The 16561-nt window shown below is 41.5% G+C and overlaps 1 protein-coding gene across 3 annotated transcripts in view; it reads right to left on the bottom strand.

The window, feature by feature from the left end:
* Positions 1-16561, bottom strand: part of EDC3 (enhancer of mRNA decapping 3) — a 49141-nt gene that overhangs the window by 19716 nt on the left and 12864 nt on the right. For all 3 annotated transcript variants that reach the window (XM_072745978.1, XM_072745977.1, XM_025984085.2), the window contains exons 4-5: positions 13584-13903; positions 3105-3440 (exon numbers count right to left, since the gene is read on the bottom strand). In XM_072745978.1, the coding sequence (XP_072602079.1) occupies positions 3105-3440; positions 13584-13903 (656 nt within the window). The remainder of the gene's footprint in view (positions 1-3104; positions 3441-13583; positions 13904-16561) is intronic.

The raw sequence follows: 16561 nt of genomic DNA, 5'->3' as shown, positions 1-16561 counted from the left end.
GGCACAGTAACACTGTCAAAGGACTCAAAAAGGCTTTCCAGAGAAAAAATCTGGGTTGAACAAAGAGCTAAATTTAGCTGCTTCCTTAATGTGTTTTTCCAATTGACAGACCTTTTATAATACTACCCCATCACACACATACACACAGCTGGTATTGTACTGCCAAGAGGAGTGTGGCAATTACAGAAAATGGCTTAGAAACTGTTGACACCACTCAGCACACAGTCAACGTGCTGGATACCAGCAGCAAGCTGTCAGAATCCTAAGACCCAAGCCATCACACCAATGGGTAGTAAACATGTCGTTGTTCTTTTGTACCCTGGAGATTAGTAGAAAATAAGGCATTTGGGAATCTAGGACATGCCAGAAGGCTAGCTGGGGAGCTATCCAAGCCACCCTCCACAACGACCGATCTAAGTTGATCTGCTTCTGTGGACTCTAAAGAGAAACGACTATAGTCTATTCCGCCATTACACGGCCCTTCTCCTCTGATACTATATCCTTCCTCCTCTTTAACTTAGCGACCTTCCGAAAAGAAAAGAAAATATAAGGTTTGTTAGAGTCTTTATCTCTCTGGGCCTCAATGTCCTCATCTGTAAAACAAGAAAATCATACTAAGTGATGAAGTAACCTAACGCTAACATTTGACAGTCTTATGTTGTTGTTTCTCCACATGTTCTAGATAGTTTGCCTTATTCTGACCATAACATCTGCATAGGAGATCCAAGTGGAAAAGTGTCCCCAGCCAGGTACCATCTGAGTAACAGTAGAAACCAACTTGTGCCTTGTTGATGGAACAGAGATAAAAACCACCTGTAGGAGAAGCTGCTCAACAAGGCAACGGTTTGTTTGCTCGCTATTTCCAGCATAGACCCTGCTTGGCAAAAGGGCTTCATTTCCACTCTTATCACTACTGAGGACAAAGAGGAAAACCAGATAGCATGAAGCTGTGGGCCTTCTTAGCCCCTCACTGTCATGCCTCAGTGAAGTCCAACTGGTCAGCCACCATATCTGAGTTCCTGGCTGAGGACCAGCTCATATAGTTTGTTTTAGGTTTGTTAATGGCAATTCTGGAAAATAGTTTCATGTGAGAGAACAGAACTTTCTATTTGTCATTAAATTAAACACGGCATCTGGGTGGGCTCAGTGGTTGAGCGTCTGCCTCCAGCTCAGGGTGTGACCCTGGGATCCTGGGATAGAGTCCCACATTGCGTTCTCCGTGGGGAGCCTGCTTCTCCCTCTGCCTATGTCTCTGCCTCTCCCTGTGTCTCTCATGAATAAATAAATAGAATCTTTAAAAAAATAAAAATTAAAAAAATTAAAGAAAGTGTGAGTGAAAATCAAGTTGGGGGAGGCTGACTGTGTAGTAGTAAAAAATTCTCACACTCCCCTTTGCCTACTTTAGCAATGTTTTCTCAGGCTCTTTTAGATCTGATAATCTTTCCTGAGTTTACTATTTTCTTCCTTTTAGCCACTTCATTCCAAGGCAGGCCATATCTCCCCAAGCTCAGGAATTTCAGGGAAAGGACCTGCTGCATGACCTGATCACCTCAGCTCAGTGAGCTACAGGTAGAGGCAGCTTATTTTGCTGTGGGCAGTGAAAGAAAAGCTACAGGTAGAGGCAGCTGAATGGCAAGAGCTGACTGTATTTTCAGACCTGCAGGATGATGGCTGCCTTTGAAAAGCTTCACACCTGGCAAATGAAATGAAGCCTGATTCTGAGCTAGGCTGTCTGCCCACACACAAGTGGTAAAAATCAAGAGTTCAGTAAGTCACACTGTCAGTACCACTTAGGGAAACCACCTTAGTAAAGAGGCATGCCCATCAGAGTCCGCCAGTGAACAACGGAAAATAATAATCTGGCAGTCTCTCTTAGCCTGGCAGCCTGCTTTTTTCTCCCCCCACGTGGAAAATGCATGCAAACTTCTATACTCAACAAACTAAATAAAATACAACACGGCCTTACAAAAAAGCCATGCTGTATCTGATTTTCCTCCAAATTTCCATAATACTTTCTGTAACTGCTACTACTGTTCTAAATTTATATTCCTTATACTCAAACCCTCAAACCAAAAGGAGTATTATACTTAGTTCCTCCTCTAATTAAAATGATTATGATTCCGGGATCCCTGGGTGGCGCAGCGGTTTGGCGCCTGCCTTTGGCCCAGGGCGCAATCCTGGAGACCCGGGATCGAATCCCACATCGGGCTCCCAGTGCATGGAGCCTGCTTCTCCCTCTGCCTGTGTCTCTGCCTCTCTCTCTCTCTCTATGTGACTATTATAAATAAATAAAAATTTTAAAAAAAAGATTATGATTCCTCCTTCAGCTCTTTAAGATCATTCAATAAGAATGGTTTTCAAATTGTATTCGAAGAAACTCTGGGAAGGGACAAGGCCAGGGGTGAGGTAGATCACCTCTCCCATAGCTGGTTTTATGTGCCTCAAATGCCACGTTTGGAGAAAAGATCCTCATGTCACAAAAAAAGAAACTTAAAACCACTGAGGTAACAGACTATCCTATACAGTGACCTACATAACTACCAAGACACTACTTTGTTAAGTGAGAAATAGGACCAGCCAAACCTCCCATGACCAGGGCTAGCAGGAGATGAGAACAATGTAGTAACAACAAATGTGATTTACTGAAACCCCAATTTTAGCCAGTGGTTTCAACAATCTATCTTCGAATGTTTTTTACACCAATAAATAACTAGTAAAACAGGTGAACTTCCCGTAAAATACATAGGCAGTAGCAGGCAAGCCAAAGTGAAAAGTGAGAGATCTGATTATGTGAATCTACATAGTTGGCTCCTATGCCTTTAGTTGTTAATCATTATACACTAAATAAAGAACAGACCAGATCCTGTCAGATGCAGGACACCAATGGACATGAAATCAGCCCCCTACCCCACACCTCCACATCACCATGGTAGGTAGGATGCCATATTAACCACGATTCCCAAGAGACGATAAGAATGTGCCAACCACAAAGCCACTTAGTTAATTCCTACTGCAAGAGTCTGATTCAGAATCTACATCATTCTCTTTCAAGCAAAACAAAAACAGGAGAGCAGCCAGTAGGATGGAGACCTGGTGCAACTCACCCGTGCAGAACTCCTTGCTCACATTGTGGGGCACTGTGATCCGCCGGTAGACAATGGGCTCTGACTCCAAGATGTTCTCATCATGGCGGTACCGAGTTGGTCTTTCATTTGGGATGCCCCGGGAACGGGTACCACTTCTCCTCTCATAGGTATCAATCTCCTCAAACACAGCTGCCTTATCAAAAAGGGCCAGGTTCCCTTCAAAATCAAAATCTGTATCTGGGATCTCTTCGATATCATCCCCGAAGCACTCGTCATCTTTATTCTTCATTTGGCCATTCTTTAAGCCACTTTTCTTTGGAGTTGCCTGATTTGGGTGTCTGCTACTAGATGACCCTAGAGAAAAAACAAGGACTAAGGTCAGTGTGCCCACAGGAAATACTCAGGGGAAGTGGAAAATACATTAGTCCTTTATAGAGAACATCATAGGAATCAAAGTGAAGATGGTAAAAGCTATATCTAGATCACATTAAAGTAGCACAAACTACCACAAATCTCATGGAATAATATATTTCATATATTACCTAATAATAGTGAATATAAAATAAGTACAACTCCCAGAAATCTTTTTTTTTTTTTTTTTTAACTCCCAGAAATCTTAACCAGTTCTATCCTTCATGAAGAAATTAGTCAACAGAGGCTTTTTTGACAAATGAATATCAAAAATGTGGAAGAGCAAGAGTAGAATCGTTTCTTCCCACAGGTCTGGGTAGTTTGATCTCCAATGTCTAGCAGTTAACAGCGAAATAGGGCCAACTCTTTGTAACCTGAAGCTCATAAGAAGAGAATACCCAACTGGCTTTTAATTCATTGCTTACCAAGCAAGCTAACATCTAATTTTTATTTGATCTCAGGTTATTGGTATGCCAAATGCAACCTCCAATATGGTTTAAATATCCAATATGGTAATGTACTTCCTTTTGAAAGACTAAAAGCTCCTCAATTATTAAAAATACTCAGGTAGAGGGATCCCTGGGTGGCGCAGCGGTTTGGCGCCTGCCTTTGGCCCAGGGCGCGATCCTGGAGACCCGGGATCGAATCCCACATCAGGCTCCCGGTGCATGGAGCCTGCTTCTCCCTCCGCCTGTGTCTCTGCCTCTCTCTCTCTCTCTGTGACTATCATAAATAAATAAATAAATAAATAAATAAATAAATAAATAAATAAATAAATAAATAAATAAATAAATAAATAAATAAATAAATAAATAAATAAATAAAAATACTCAGGTAGAGGTTAGAAAGATCACAAACAAATCCCCTTACACATTTCCATCCAGCTATACTACTCTAACTTCTCACAGCAACTCCTTTCTACCCTATGGACCAGCCAGGAGACTTAGGATCTAGCTGCAGTTCTTGTTAACATGTTATATAATCTTACACCTGTCATCCAACTTCTCAATTTCCCTGTATATAAAATGCTCACTGTTGTAACCCCAGCATAGTTCCTAGCACATAGCAGGCAGTCAATAAAGATTTGTATAACAAACTCTTCAATACTGGCAAGATCAATTACAATAATTACTTTGAAAGGTATGTGCTGGGCACCTGGGTTGCTCAGTCGGTTAAGTGTCTGACTTCAGCTCAGGTTATGATCTCAAGGGCCTGGAACTGAGCCTTGCATCAGGCTCCCTGCTCAGCAGGGAGTCTCCTTCTTTGCCTGCCACTCCCCTGCTTGTACTCTCTGTCAAATAAATAAAATCTTTCAAAAAAAAATGGAGGGGAGAGGGGAGAGGGGAGAGGGGAGGAGAGGAGGAGAGGAGACGAGAGGAGAAAAAGATCAAACAGACTTCGTATCCCAAGTCTTTTTTTGTTTTTTGGAAGATTTTATTTTTATTTTAGAGAGATGGAGCGCAAACAGGGGAAGGGATAAGAGAAGAGGGAGAAGCAGACACCTGGCTGAGCAGGGAGCCCAATGTGGAACTCAATCCTGGGACTCTGGGATCATGGCCTGAGCCAAAGGTAGAAGTTTGAGCCACCCAGGCACCCTTGTCCAAAGCTTCCTTTTTTTTTTTTTTTGTCCAAAGCTTCCTAATGCCAAATATTAGTAAGGAAAAGGGCTAAGCTGGAAGATGATATTTAGCCTCTGAAAAAACTAATAAGGCTGACCAAAATTATAAAGGAGAGAAAGATCTAGCTGAGCCACCATAAACAGCTTCAACTATGAAACAATGACAAAGTTGTCAAAATCTGGGTTCTAATAATCTGACAAAAAATTTTAGTGAAAGCATGCTGTGTGCCAGAGTTAGATTCTAGGAATACAGTATATAACCAAGACATGCTACTCAAAAAAGAAGCTAAATATAGTTGATCTGAGAGAAATGAATGGAGTGGTCTCCAAGAGTATCTTCATTTCAGCCAACTGCACCTATCATCACATCACTGCTTATTGAATCCAAAACACATTTCACTCAGGAGAGAATTCTGATCAGCAGTTTTTTCTAAATTCGTTCAAAAATGTTCATTAAGCATCTGTTATCCACTGGGATCAGTGCTAAGTGCTAGAGAGTCAACAGTGAACAATATAACATAACCCCAGTCCTCATCTAATGTTATGCTCATCTTCCCCTTTACTAAAACTCTCAATCACTTCTGCTGACCCAGTAAGTCAAATTGCCTACATCTTCCACCATGGCACTTTCAACAGGCCCTTGACACAGATAAGCAATTTTAGAGTTCTTTGCCCTATAAGCAGACTATGTTATTGCCTATCCAACATCCAGACCTCTCTACCCTTAGAATAAAATCCATTTAAAAAATAAATAAATAAATAAAATAAAATTTAAAAAAGGGATCCCTGGGTGGCTCAGTGGTTTAGTGCCTGCCTTCAGCCCAAGGTGTGATCCTGGAGACCCGGGATCGAGTCCCATGTCGGACACCCTGCATGGAGCCTGCTTCTCCCTCTGCCTGTGTCTCTGCCTCTCTCTCTCTGTCTCTCATGAATAAATAAAATAAAATAAAAAAATAAAATAAAATAAAAATAAATAAAATAAATAAATAATAAAATCCATTTTTGTTCAGACAAGATACTACACTCTCCTCTAAGGCGAAGGAGTGGGTTAATTTCTGAATCAATCATGCCAACAACTGATTTAAGCATGGGTATGAGAAAAATACTGGTCAAGAAGACAAGATGGGGTGGCGGGGGGCGGGGGCAGACGACAGATTTGCAGCAGTTTCTGATAAAGGTTTCTTCACTCCTAAAGAACTTTTGATTCTCAATCAAGGGCAATACTATCCCACATGGGACATCTGACAATGTCTAGAAACATTTTTGGTTGTTAAAACTGGTGGTGGTTGAGAAGCGCTCCTGGTATCTAGAAGCTAAAGTCCAGGGATACTGCTATACTGCTAAACATACTACCATGCACAGGACAGTCTCCCATAACAACAACAAAATTATCTGGCCCAAAATACCAAGAGTACTGAGATTAAGAAACCCTGCTAAAGATGATACACTGGAAGAGACAATGTCTTTCTTCTCTCCTTGAAAAATCTGGAGGAGACACACAGAACTGCTGAAGCCAGCTAGTTCCAGTTTGAGGACAAAGCCAACCTACAAAGGAGAGCTTCAGAGAAATAAGACTGAAGGCCTGATTGTACCATACCTAGAAACGTCCTAACTCTGGACTTCACCTGTGACATAATTTCTCTATCATTTGAACCACTAGGTAGGGTTTCTATTACTCACAGCCAGAGCATCCTGATATAATCCACTTTTACATTAACATTTATCATGAACTTTTTCACAAAGATTACTTCACTGTTATAATGCTTTAAAGTATTACAAGGGGGACACCTGGGTGGCTCAGCGGTTTAGCGCCTGCCTTCGGCCCAGGGCGTGATCCTGGAGTCCCGGGATGGAGTCCCGCGTCGGGCTCCCTACATAGAGCCTGCTTCTCCCTCTGCCTGTGTCTCTGCCTCTCTCTCTCTCATTAATAAATAATCTTTACCAAAAAAAAAAAAAAAAAAAGTATTACAAGGTATTAGAAAAGTAAGAAAATACTTAAGATGGTTATTTTTTTGAAGATTTAATTTATTTGACAAAAAGAGAGCACAAGCAGGGGGAGCAGCAGAGGGACAGAGAGAAGCAGCTCTCTGCTGAGCAAGTAGCCTGATGTGGAACTCGATCCTGGGGCCCCAGGATCACACCCTGAGCCAAAAGCAGTCACTCAACTGCTGAGCCACCCAGGCATCCCTCCAAGTATCTTTTTATATGATTTTTTATAGATTATACTCTACTGATCTATACCATACCTACTGATGAACGTTTAGGCTATTTCTCATTTTTATTGTCAAAGACTCAGCCCAAACACACCACCTTGATTACTCCATCTGACCACCTGCAGCAGTGTGGGTGCCATTCCACTAGCACTTGCCCTAGACTACACCTACTTTCTTCTGCAGTTATAGGTGTTCTTACTCTAACTCCCCAAGGACACTGTAAGTCAACCAAGGGTAGGAACCCTATCATCCAGATCTGTCACCCAGTTCTTTGCGTGGCCCATCATAAATACACAGGTCTCTGAATTAATAAAAACAGCCATATTACACACACACACACACACACACACACACACACACAAACAGAACACCCCAAACAAACATCAAAAGTTAAGAGTTTAAAAGAGGTCACAAAAGAAAACGCAACTTGAGATTAACTATGGGAAAGAAAGGGAACTATGGGAAAGAAAGGGCACTATGGAAACCATGTATGACTGAAAAGGAAAGGAAGATGAAGAGGCCAACAATAATACGAGGAGGGAGCACAGGAGGAAAGGACCGCAGTGATGCCTGTAGGAACTGACAATGAACTACTCAGGATCTAACACAATGACAGATGAAGACAAGCAATCATCAATTTGAGAGAAGACAGGGGAAAAGCAGTAAAATGGAAGCCATTTTTGGCTCAGCCTGAAGACTCTACAAACACCACTTGCAACCAAACCATAGTTTTGCCTTTAGAAGGAGTCAAGTATATTTCCTCACAGTCTCACTGAACACAGACCTTATATTCACTCGTTTGACAAATATACACTAAGAACTAGCTATGTTCAAAAAAAAAAAAAAAAAAAAAGAACTAGCTATGTTCTAAATACTGTCAAGAAAGGAGAATGAAAATAATTCCCAAGAGGAAATATTGTAGGTCAGCAAGAAAAAGATAAAACAATATGAAGTAAATGGAAGGCAAGCCAATATGCTCAGATGTCTCTCATTCTTACTTTTGTTCATACTTGAATACTAATAGTGGAAGTCCTGGGTGAATAAGCTATCTCAATACTTAGTTTACTCAGCCCAAAGAGCCTGGCTCTGTAGGTATGTATGTATGTATGTATTTTAAAGATTTTATTAATTTATTCATGAGAGACAGAGACACAGGCAGAGGGAGAAGCAGGCTCCTCATAGGGAGCCTGTTGTGGGACTTGATCCCAGGACCCCAGGATCACACCCTGAGCCAAAGGCAGACACTCAACCGCTGAGCCACCCAAGTGTCCCTGGCTCTGTATTTAAAATGGCCTCTGGCCACTAGGAGAGAAAAGCACTTCCCTTGGAAAAGATAAACAGTGCTTCACAGATTTCTTTACCTTTCAATTACAAGGGCCAAGTATGTGTTAAGACTAGAGGCTGGGTGCCTTCCTGTGCCATTTTGCTGCCAGCCTTTGACACAAAAGCCCTTTGGCCTAATTTACAACAAACCCATTGTTGTGTAATCCTCAGTGCCACTTATTTATTGGTTTTTGTCACACACATATTGTAAAGGAGAACTTTGTCCTGCAGTTAGCACGCTAAAGGGCACCTGAAGGTCAAACTGCAAATGCTTTAATGTCAGACTCTATGGGCTTCATGAAGAATCTGGGACCTTCTTTTCAACCCCTCAAATTCCAGGCCTTAGTAATCAATCAACTTACTGGGCTCCAGCAGCAGCAACAGGGTATTCAAGACTGTTGGAGGAAGCACACCCAAGGAGGTTAAGTCAAAGCAGGACCTCAGCAGGACCATAAAAACTGACCTCTGATGGTGGGATCACTGTTACACTGAACAGATAATACAGAGAGCTTAGCCGGTCTCAAATGGTTTCCCTCTACCTCCCAGGGTTAATGTTCCATTCATCTACTTGCCAAATATTCTGAGTGGTCAGTTCAATGACCAAGGTCACAGGAATTATTCTCTATAACCACTGTGCATATACATGCAACCCAAAAAAGAAATTTAAATCCGCTCGTGCTAAACCTCTTATCAATGTTGGACTAGATAACTAGAACCAACAAATCCCTCGACAACTCATCACTAACTGTGAAAGAACACCTAAAAGCCAGAGATTATATTCCTATAGTTTTATCAATCTACTAGTCTCAATATCAATGTACATATACCAGAGAAAATTCTATTTACGTATCTCTAATAAGAAAAATATTTAATCTCTATTTCTTCATTCATCGATGAGAAAAACACTGATAATCTACATTACAACTGTGGTAGGAAAAAAATGTATTTTCTTGGAATCCTTAAAATGCCACATAAAACACAAAGTAAGTCTCTGACAGACCTTTCTATTCATTTTACAGAACCGATATATAAAGGCAACCCCACTTTCTATCACAAACCAATTTGAGCCACATCTTATCATCAAATTCCCAGGCCGCAGACCTTTTCCACACTAATGTGGATTCACAAGTAGTTCTCTGAAAGAGTAGCACCTAGGTGGTTCAGTCGGCTAGCTGTCTTACCTTCAGCTCAGGTCATGATCTCAGGATCCTGGGATTGAGCCCTGCATCAGGCTCCCTGCTCAGCTTCTCCCTCTCCTCCTACCCCCTGCTCATGCTTTCTCCATCTCTCTCTTTCTCAAATAAATAATTAAATTCTTTAAAAAGGTTCCCTTGGGGCAGCCTGGGTGGCTCAGCAGTTTGGCGCCTCCTTCAACCAAGGGCCTGATCCTGGAGACCCAGGATCGAGTCCCAAGTCGGGCTCCCTCCATGGGGTCTGCTTCTCCCTCTGCTTGTGTGTCTGCCTCTCTCTCTCTCTCTCTCATGAATAAAAAATAAAAATAAAAAAATAAAAAATAAATAAATAAATAAAAAGGTTCCCTGAAAGAGACTAACATTTTACTACCGTGATCTCTTTACCTTATTTATATGTACTTAATAAACTAGGGAATAGACTAACCAGAAGCAGCAGCATCAACCAGGGGATGTTTCTGAGAGTGATCTCATTTTTATACCAGAGTGACTTGTTAAAGATCAAATAAATTTAAAAAAAAAAAAAAAGATCAAATAAATTGAGGCAACAATTTATTGAGCTGGGTGGCTCAGCAGTTGAGCATGTCTACGTTTGCCTCAGGGTGTGATCCCAGTCTGGGGATTGAGTCCTGCATCAGACCCCTGCGAAGAGCCTGCTTTTCCCTCTGCCTATGTCTCTGCCTCTCTCTGTATGTGTCTCTCATGAATAAATACATAAAATCTTTAAAGGGTGGGGGATGACACCTGGGTGGTTCAGTGGTTGAGTGTCTGCCTTTGGTTCAGGTCGTGATCCTGGAGTCCCGGGATCGAGTCCCACATGAGACTCCCTCCATGGAGCTTGCTTCTCCCTCTGCCTATGTCTCTGCCTCTCCCTGTGTGTCTTTCATGAATAAATAAGTAAAATCTTTTTAAAAAGTAAAATATGGGAAGCCCTGGTGGCTCAGTGGTTTAGCGCCGCCTTCAGCCCAGGGCGTGATCCCGTGATCCCAGGATCAAGTCCCACGTCGGGCTCCCTGCGTGGAGCCTGCCTCTCCCTCTGCCTGTGTCTCTGCCTCTCTCTCTCTGTGTGTCTCTAATAAATAATAAAAATAGGGATCCCTGGGTGGCGCAGCGGTTTGGCGCCTGCCTTTGGCCCAGGGTGCGATCCTGGAGACCCGGGATCGGATCCCACGTCGGGCTCCCGGTGCATGGAGCCTGCTTCTCCCTCTGCCTGTGTCTCTGCCTCTCTCTCTCTCTCTGTGACTATCATGAATAAATAAAAATTAAAAAAAAAATAAAAATAAAAAAAAAAATAAAAAATAAAAAAATAAAATCTTTAAAAAATAATAAATAAATAAGTAAGTAAAATAAGGGCAGCCCCGGTGGCTCAGTGGTTTAGCGCCACCTTCAGCCTAGGGTGTGATCCTGGAGACCCGGGATCGAGTCCCACGTCCGGCTCTCTACGTGGAGCCTGCTTCTCCCTCTGCCGGTGTCTCTGCCTCTCCCTCTCTCTGTGTCTCTCATGAATAAATAAAATCTTAAAAAAAAAGTCAATGAAGGGGGTTGAGGGTCTAGGTTGGTAATTCTGATAGTGCTATACCTGCATACTAGAACTGAATCATTTAAGCCAATGGCAGATGGTAGGAGACAGGTTCTCACTGAAGTGAGAAGTTACACATAAAACAAGGAAGCAGCTAGAATGATGAAATGTAGTAATGGATTCCAGTTAGAGACATCATCAGTATGAACTCACATTTAGCTTAATGAAAGTTACACAGGAAAATAGTAACAGATACATGTACATACACTGTGAGCATACATATACCTATTTCCCTGCTCTGTCAGCCAAAAAGGCAACACCCAGTAAAAATGACCACACCTTGCATCCAGACAGTGGCTTACAATACTATTCTCTAATAAAAGAAACAAGGCTCGTTGGAGATACAGCTGATTCTAGGGTTAGAGTAGGAAATAGAGAGGATAAACCTGGAGTATCTTTGTAGTACCAGAAAGTAAAGAAGTACTAGGAAAAAACCCACCCACAATAATGGGGGAATGTCAAAGGAACACAGGAGCTAACCAAAACAACTCCCAGTGGCCAAAGCAGAAACAATTTGAGCACTAAAATAAAGCAGTGATGAATTATAACCCAAAGTATAAGATAAATACCTACGAATCCATACTGATAAAAAATAAGTAAATAGGAGAGAAGAGACAAATCTCTGGTTTAGAAGAATTCCAAACTATTTATGCAGATACCTGCATAACTTTCCACTCTTTAAGTGTGGATTGCACACAGTCCACTTCCTCCTAATATAGAAGGGGGTGGAGAGAACTCTATAAGAGAAATGTGACCTACCCACTCCCTCAGCCCGGTTATCAAGGTCAATGTTATGTCATAAACCCTGTTGATATAACATAACCTTGACATGACATGATGAAAATAACATCTCCGTGGTCATCTTCCCCCAAATACATAACCCCAATCTAATCATGAGAAAAACATCAAATACCAATTGAGGGATATTCTACAAAATACCTGACCAGTACATCAAAATAGTCTAGGTCACCAAAACCAATGAGAGTCTGAGAAACCACCAGGGGCAAGAGGAGACATGATTACGAAGTATAAGGTGTTGTGCTGGACAGGAGCCTACAATGGGAACAGTAGATAAAAACTAAGGTTATCAGAATGAAATAGACTTTAATTAATAATAATGTAATTGTAACAAATTTACCTTAGTAATGTAAGACATTAACAACAGAAAGAAAAAAATATGTAGGAAAAAATTACTAATGAAAGTTGTCTCTCCCTCTGCCTATGTCTCTGCCTCTCTCTGTGTGTCTCTCATGAATAAATAAAATCTTTAAAAAAGGAGGGGAGGCACCGCCTGAGTGGCTCAGTGGTTGAGCATCTGCCTTCGGCTCAGGTCATGATCCCAGGGTACTGGTGAATCTAGTGAATCTGTTATAATTCACTCTTATACCATTATTTTAGTGAATATGTTAAAGAACATACCAAATTCTAATGAACTAATTCTAATTAGTTCCATAGTGAGTAAATGGCATCCAAAAATTTGTGTCAAACAAAACTGGGCAATCAATACACTCATGCATTTTCTCCTTGATGTGTCAGTAAGGACAGTGAATACAGTAAATTTAAAATTGTAGAGACCTGGGATCGAATCCCACATCGGGCTCCCGGTGCATGGAGCCTGCTTCTCCCTCCGCCTGTGTCTTGCCTCTCTCTTCTCTCTCTCTCTGTGACTATCATAAATAAAAATTAAAAAAAAAATTTAAATTTAAAATTGTAGTCTGTCAGAAACTGATCACAGAGATGTGCAGGCGAGTCCCTTCTCCTCTTTTCTTGAGGATGGGAGCCAAATCACAAGTTATTCAAGAATCCCCAGGAATGGCCAAGTGCAGACTCAACTCACACACCACCATCTCCATCAGTCACCAGATTAAAGACAATAATGGCTTTCATCTATATGAACTTGAGGCAGGTCACTGACTTTTCTTGAAGGAAGTTAAGTGGAGGGAGAGGGCAGGGAGTTGGTGTCTCTAACAGCTTATTTTCTTTCCCTTAATATCCTGAGAGACAAGCCCTGCAGTAAGACAATCATGCTGTATTTTTGTGAAGCTCTGCCAGCATCCATTTTTACTGGAGTAATAAAGAATTTGTTTAAAGAATGGCAGTGGATAAGAGCTTATAGCCCTGAAACACAAGGTTAAGAAGAAATATCAACTTGATCCAACTTACAAGAGTTGTGCCGACGGCGGAAACTTTTGGATTGACTCAAGGATTCCGTGTGCCTGTCCACATAGCTCTTTGAGCACTGTTGCTGCTGTGGGGAAATGGCAACATCCTGACTCTTCACATCTGTCCTCTTAGGGATATTCTGAGGAGCACTGCTGGAAGAGGCTGGCTTCTTCACCAGCTTGCCCATGCCATTCTGGCTGATACCCACTTGGTATCCAACACCAGATGGGCCTAATTCTGTCTGATGAAGGTCTCCAAAATGCTGGTTTTCTCCAGGACCTGGTATCTCCAGAATTTTCAATTCCGTAATGTCACCTGCCCTGAAATATACAAAAGAGTCCAAGTCTCAAAACTTGCCTATGTAACAGTGTCACACCAATGTTCATAGCAGCATTCTCCACAATAGCCAAAAGGTGCAAACCCAAGTGCCCCCTGTAAGATAAATGGATAAACAAAATACAGCACATACAGTGAAGTACTTACTTACTCAGCCTTTAAAAGGAGAGAAATTCTAACACATGCTACAACATGGATGAACCTTGAAGACATTATGCTAAGTAAAATACACCATCACAAAAGGACAATTATTAAATGATCTCACATACCTAAAACAGTCAAATTCAGAGAAAGAAAGTAAAAAAGTGGTTTTTAGGGCTAGAGGAAGAAGAGATTGGAGAGTTAGTGTTTATGGTGTATGAAGTTTCAGTGTGGGAGGATGGAAAAGTTCTAGAGGTGGACAGTGGTGATGGGTGCACAATATGTGAACATACTTAATGCCACTGATTTGTATACTGAAAAATGGTCAAAACATAAACTATATGTTATGGATATCTCAACACGTTAAAAAATAATACAAGCAATGTAAAAAAGACAAAGCACCAGAGTGATAAAAATGATGAAATTGGGATCAATAGCAACCAGTTACACTTTTGCAGAGCTGTAATTTTTTCCCCCTAATTGAAGTATAGTTGACATACAGTATTATATGAATTCCAGGTGTACAACATAGTGATCTGATATTTATATATACCACGAAATGATCACCACAAAAAGTTTAGTGGTATCTGTCACCACAGAAAGTTATTTTATATATATATATATTTTTAAAGATTGTATTTATTTGACAAAAAAAGACAGCATAAGGAGGGGGAGCTATAGGCAGAGGGAAAGGGAGAAGCAGTCCCCCCTCAGAGCAGGGAACCCAATACAGGGCTCAATCTCAGGAACCCCTCGAATCATGACCTGAGCTAAAAGCCATGCTTGACTGAGCCACTCAAGCACCCTGAAAGATATATTAATGACCATATTCCCTATGTTGTCCTTTACATCTTATGTCTTACTTATTTTATAACTGGAAGTCTGTACCTCTTAATGGCAGGGCTTCATTTCATTGAAATAGCAGAGGCAAAAATGAGGAAAGGTGGTAGAGTACTTAAGGACAAGGCTCAGGCACCAACACTGCCCTTTAAAGAGACCTATTGTTGGGAGCCTGGGTGGCTTGGTCAGTTAAGTTTCTCTGCCTTTGGCTCAAGTCATGAGCCTCGAGTCCTGAGATTGAGCCTCATGTCAGGTGGATGTAAAGGAACGGAGGAATACATGAAAAGAAAACCCAAAGAGGCAACAGAGAAACTAAAAGAGGGAACTTCAATAGTTAGGGAGCATCTGGATTAAGGTTCAAATTAAGATACTGCAACTCAATTTGGCTCTTAGGTCATTTGTAACTTTGGCAAGAGTGAGTTTCACAAGATGGTGAAGTTTGAAAAGTGGGGTAAGGAAAGACTAGAGAATGAGGCCACAAAGGGAATGAAAGCAGACTACTATTTTGCTCTGGAAAGAACTTTGGTATGTATAAAGAGAAGGGAAATGACAGGGCAACAGCTGATGGCTCACACAAGGCGTGGTGGGTATGTTGGTGTGTATGGGTGTGCAGGAGTGTGTGAACTGTGGGGGAAGGCTGGGGAGGGCTTCACAAGAATGCAAAGAGGAAAACGGGTATGAAGGTTGAAAATGAAGACACAAGAGACTGAGAACGGTATGAAAGGAGACCAAGGGATCCCTGGGTAGCGCAGCGGTTTGGCGCCTGCCCTTGGCCCAGGGCGCAATCCTGGAGACCCAGGATCGAATCCCACGTCGGGCTCCCGTGCATGGGGCCTGCTTCTCCCTCTCCCTCTGCCTATGTCTCTGCCGCGCGCTCTCTCTCTCTCTCTCTCTCTCTCTCTGTGTGACTATCACAAATTAAAAAAAAAAAAAATTTAAAAAAAAAAAAAAAGAAAGGAGACCAAAAAGGAGAGTATATAAAGCATATGGGATAAGGGTAGCCCTGAACACAAAGGGTATGTCTTCTATTGAGACTTCAGAAGGGGAAAGAAATTAAGAATGGATACTCCTACAGAAAAGATTAAATGAAGGTATTGTTCCAAAAGTCAAGGAAGCGCTTATCCGACAGTTGTTTGTTGCCACTGTTCTTATTTTAACCTAAGAGAGGGAGATTTTATGAAAAACTGGTGAAAAGAGAGATGTGAAGGCCACTGAACTTGAGATCCACAAAAACTAAGAAAACTACATTCCTGTAACTACAGATGTCAGCTACTGGCGACAGTGTGCTTCCAGAGATAAATTATAATACAAATCTACAAAGAGAGATACATTTATGTGGTGGTGGGGGAGGGAGAGATCAATAAAACACAAATAATAAAAGCCTAAGAAAATAGATGATTCTGAATTTGACTGTTTTAATTAAGAATATTGGTGTTTGACAGAGATTAGGAAAAGGTTTCACAAACCCTGATCTATTAGCTAAAAGTTAATGACGACATAAAGTCTACGCTGAAAACAGCCGCTAGCCTGTAAGAGTTAAGACTGTAAAACCTCACCCCTGACAAGACTACTCAGATGCAGCCCTCTGCAAGAGAAAACTGGCAACTGGACCTAAGCTCAACCTCCACAGACCACCAGACTAGATCTGAAAAACTCAGCAA

The sequence above is a fragment of the Vulpes vulpes genome, unplaced genomic scaffold (genome assembly GCF_048418805.1).
Source record: "Vulpes vulpes isolate BD-2025 unplaced genomic scaffold, VulVul3 u000000678, whole genome shotgun sequence".
Classification (NCBI taxonomy): domain Eukaryota; kingdom Metazoa; phylum Chordata; class Mammalia; order Carnivora; family Canidae; genus Vulpes; species Vulpes vulpes.
Note: the sequence above shows the minus strand (reverse complement) of the source record. Positions and strands in the feature narration are given on the sequence as shown.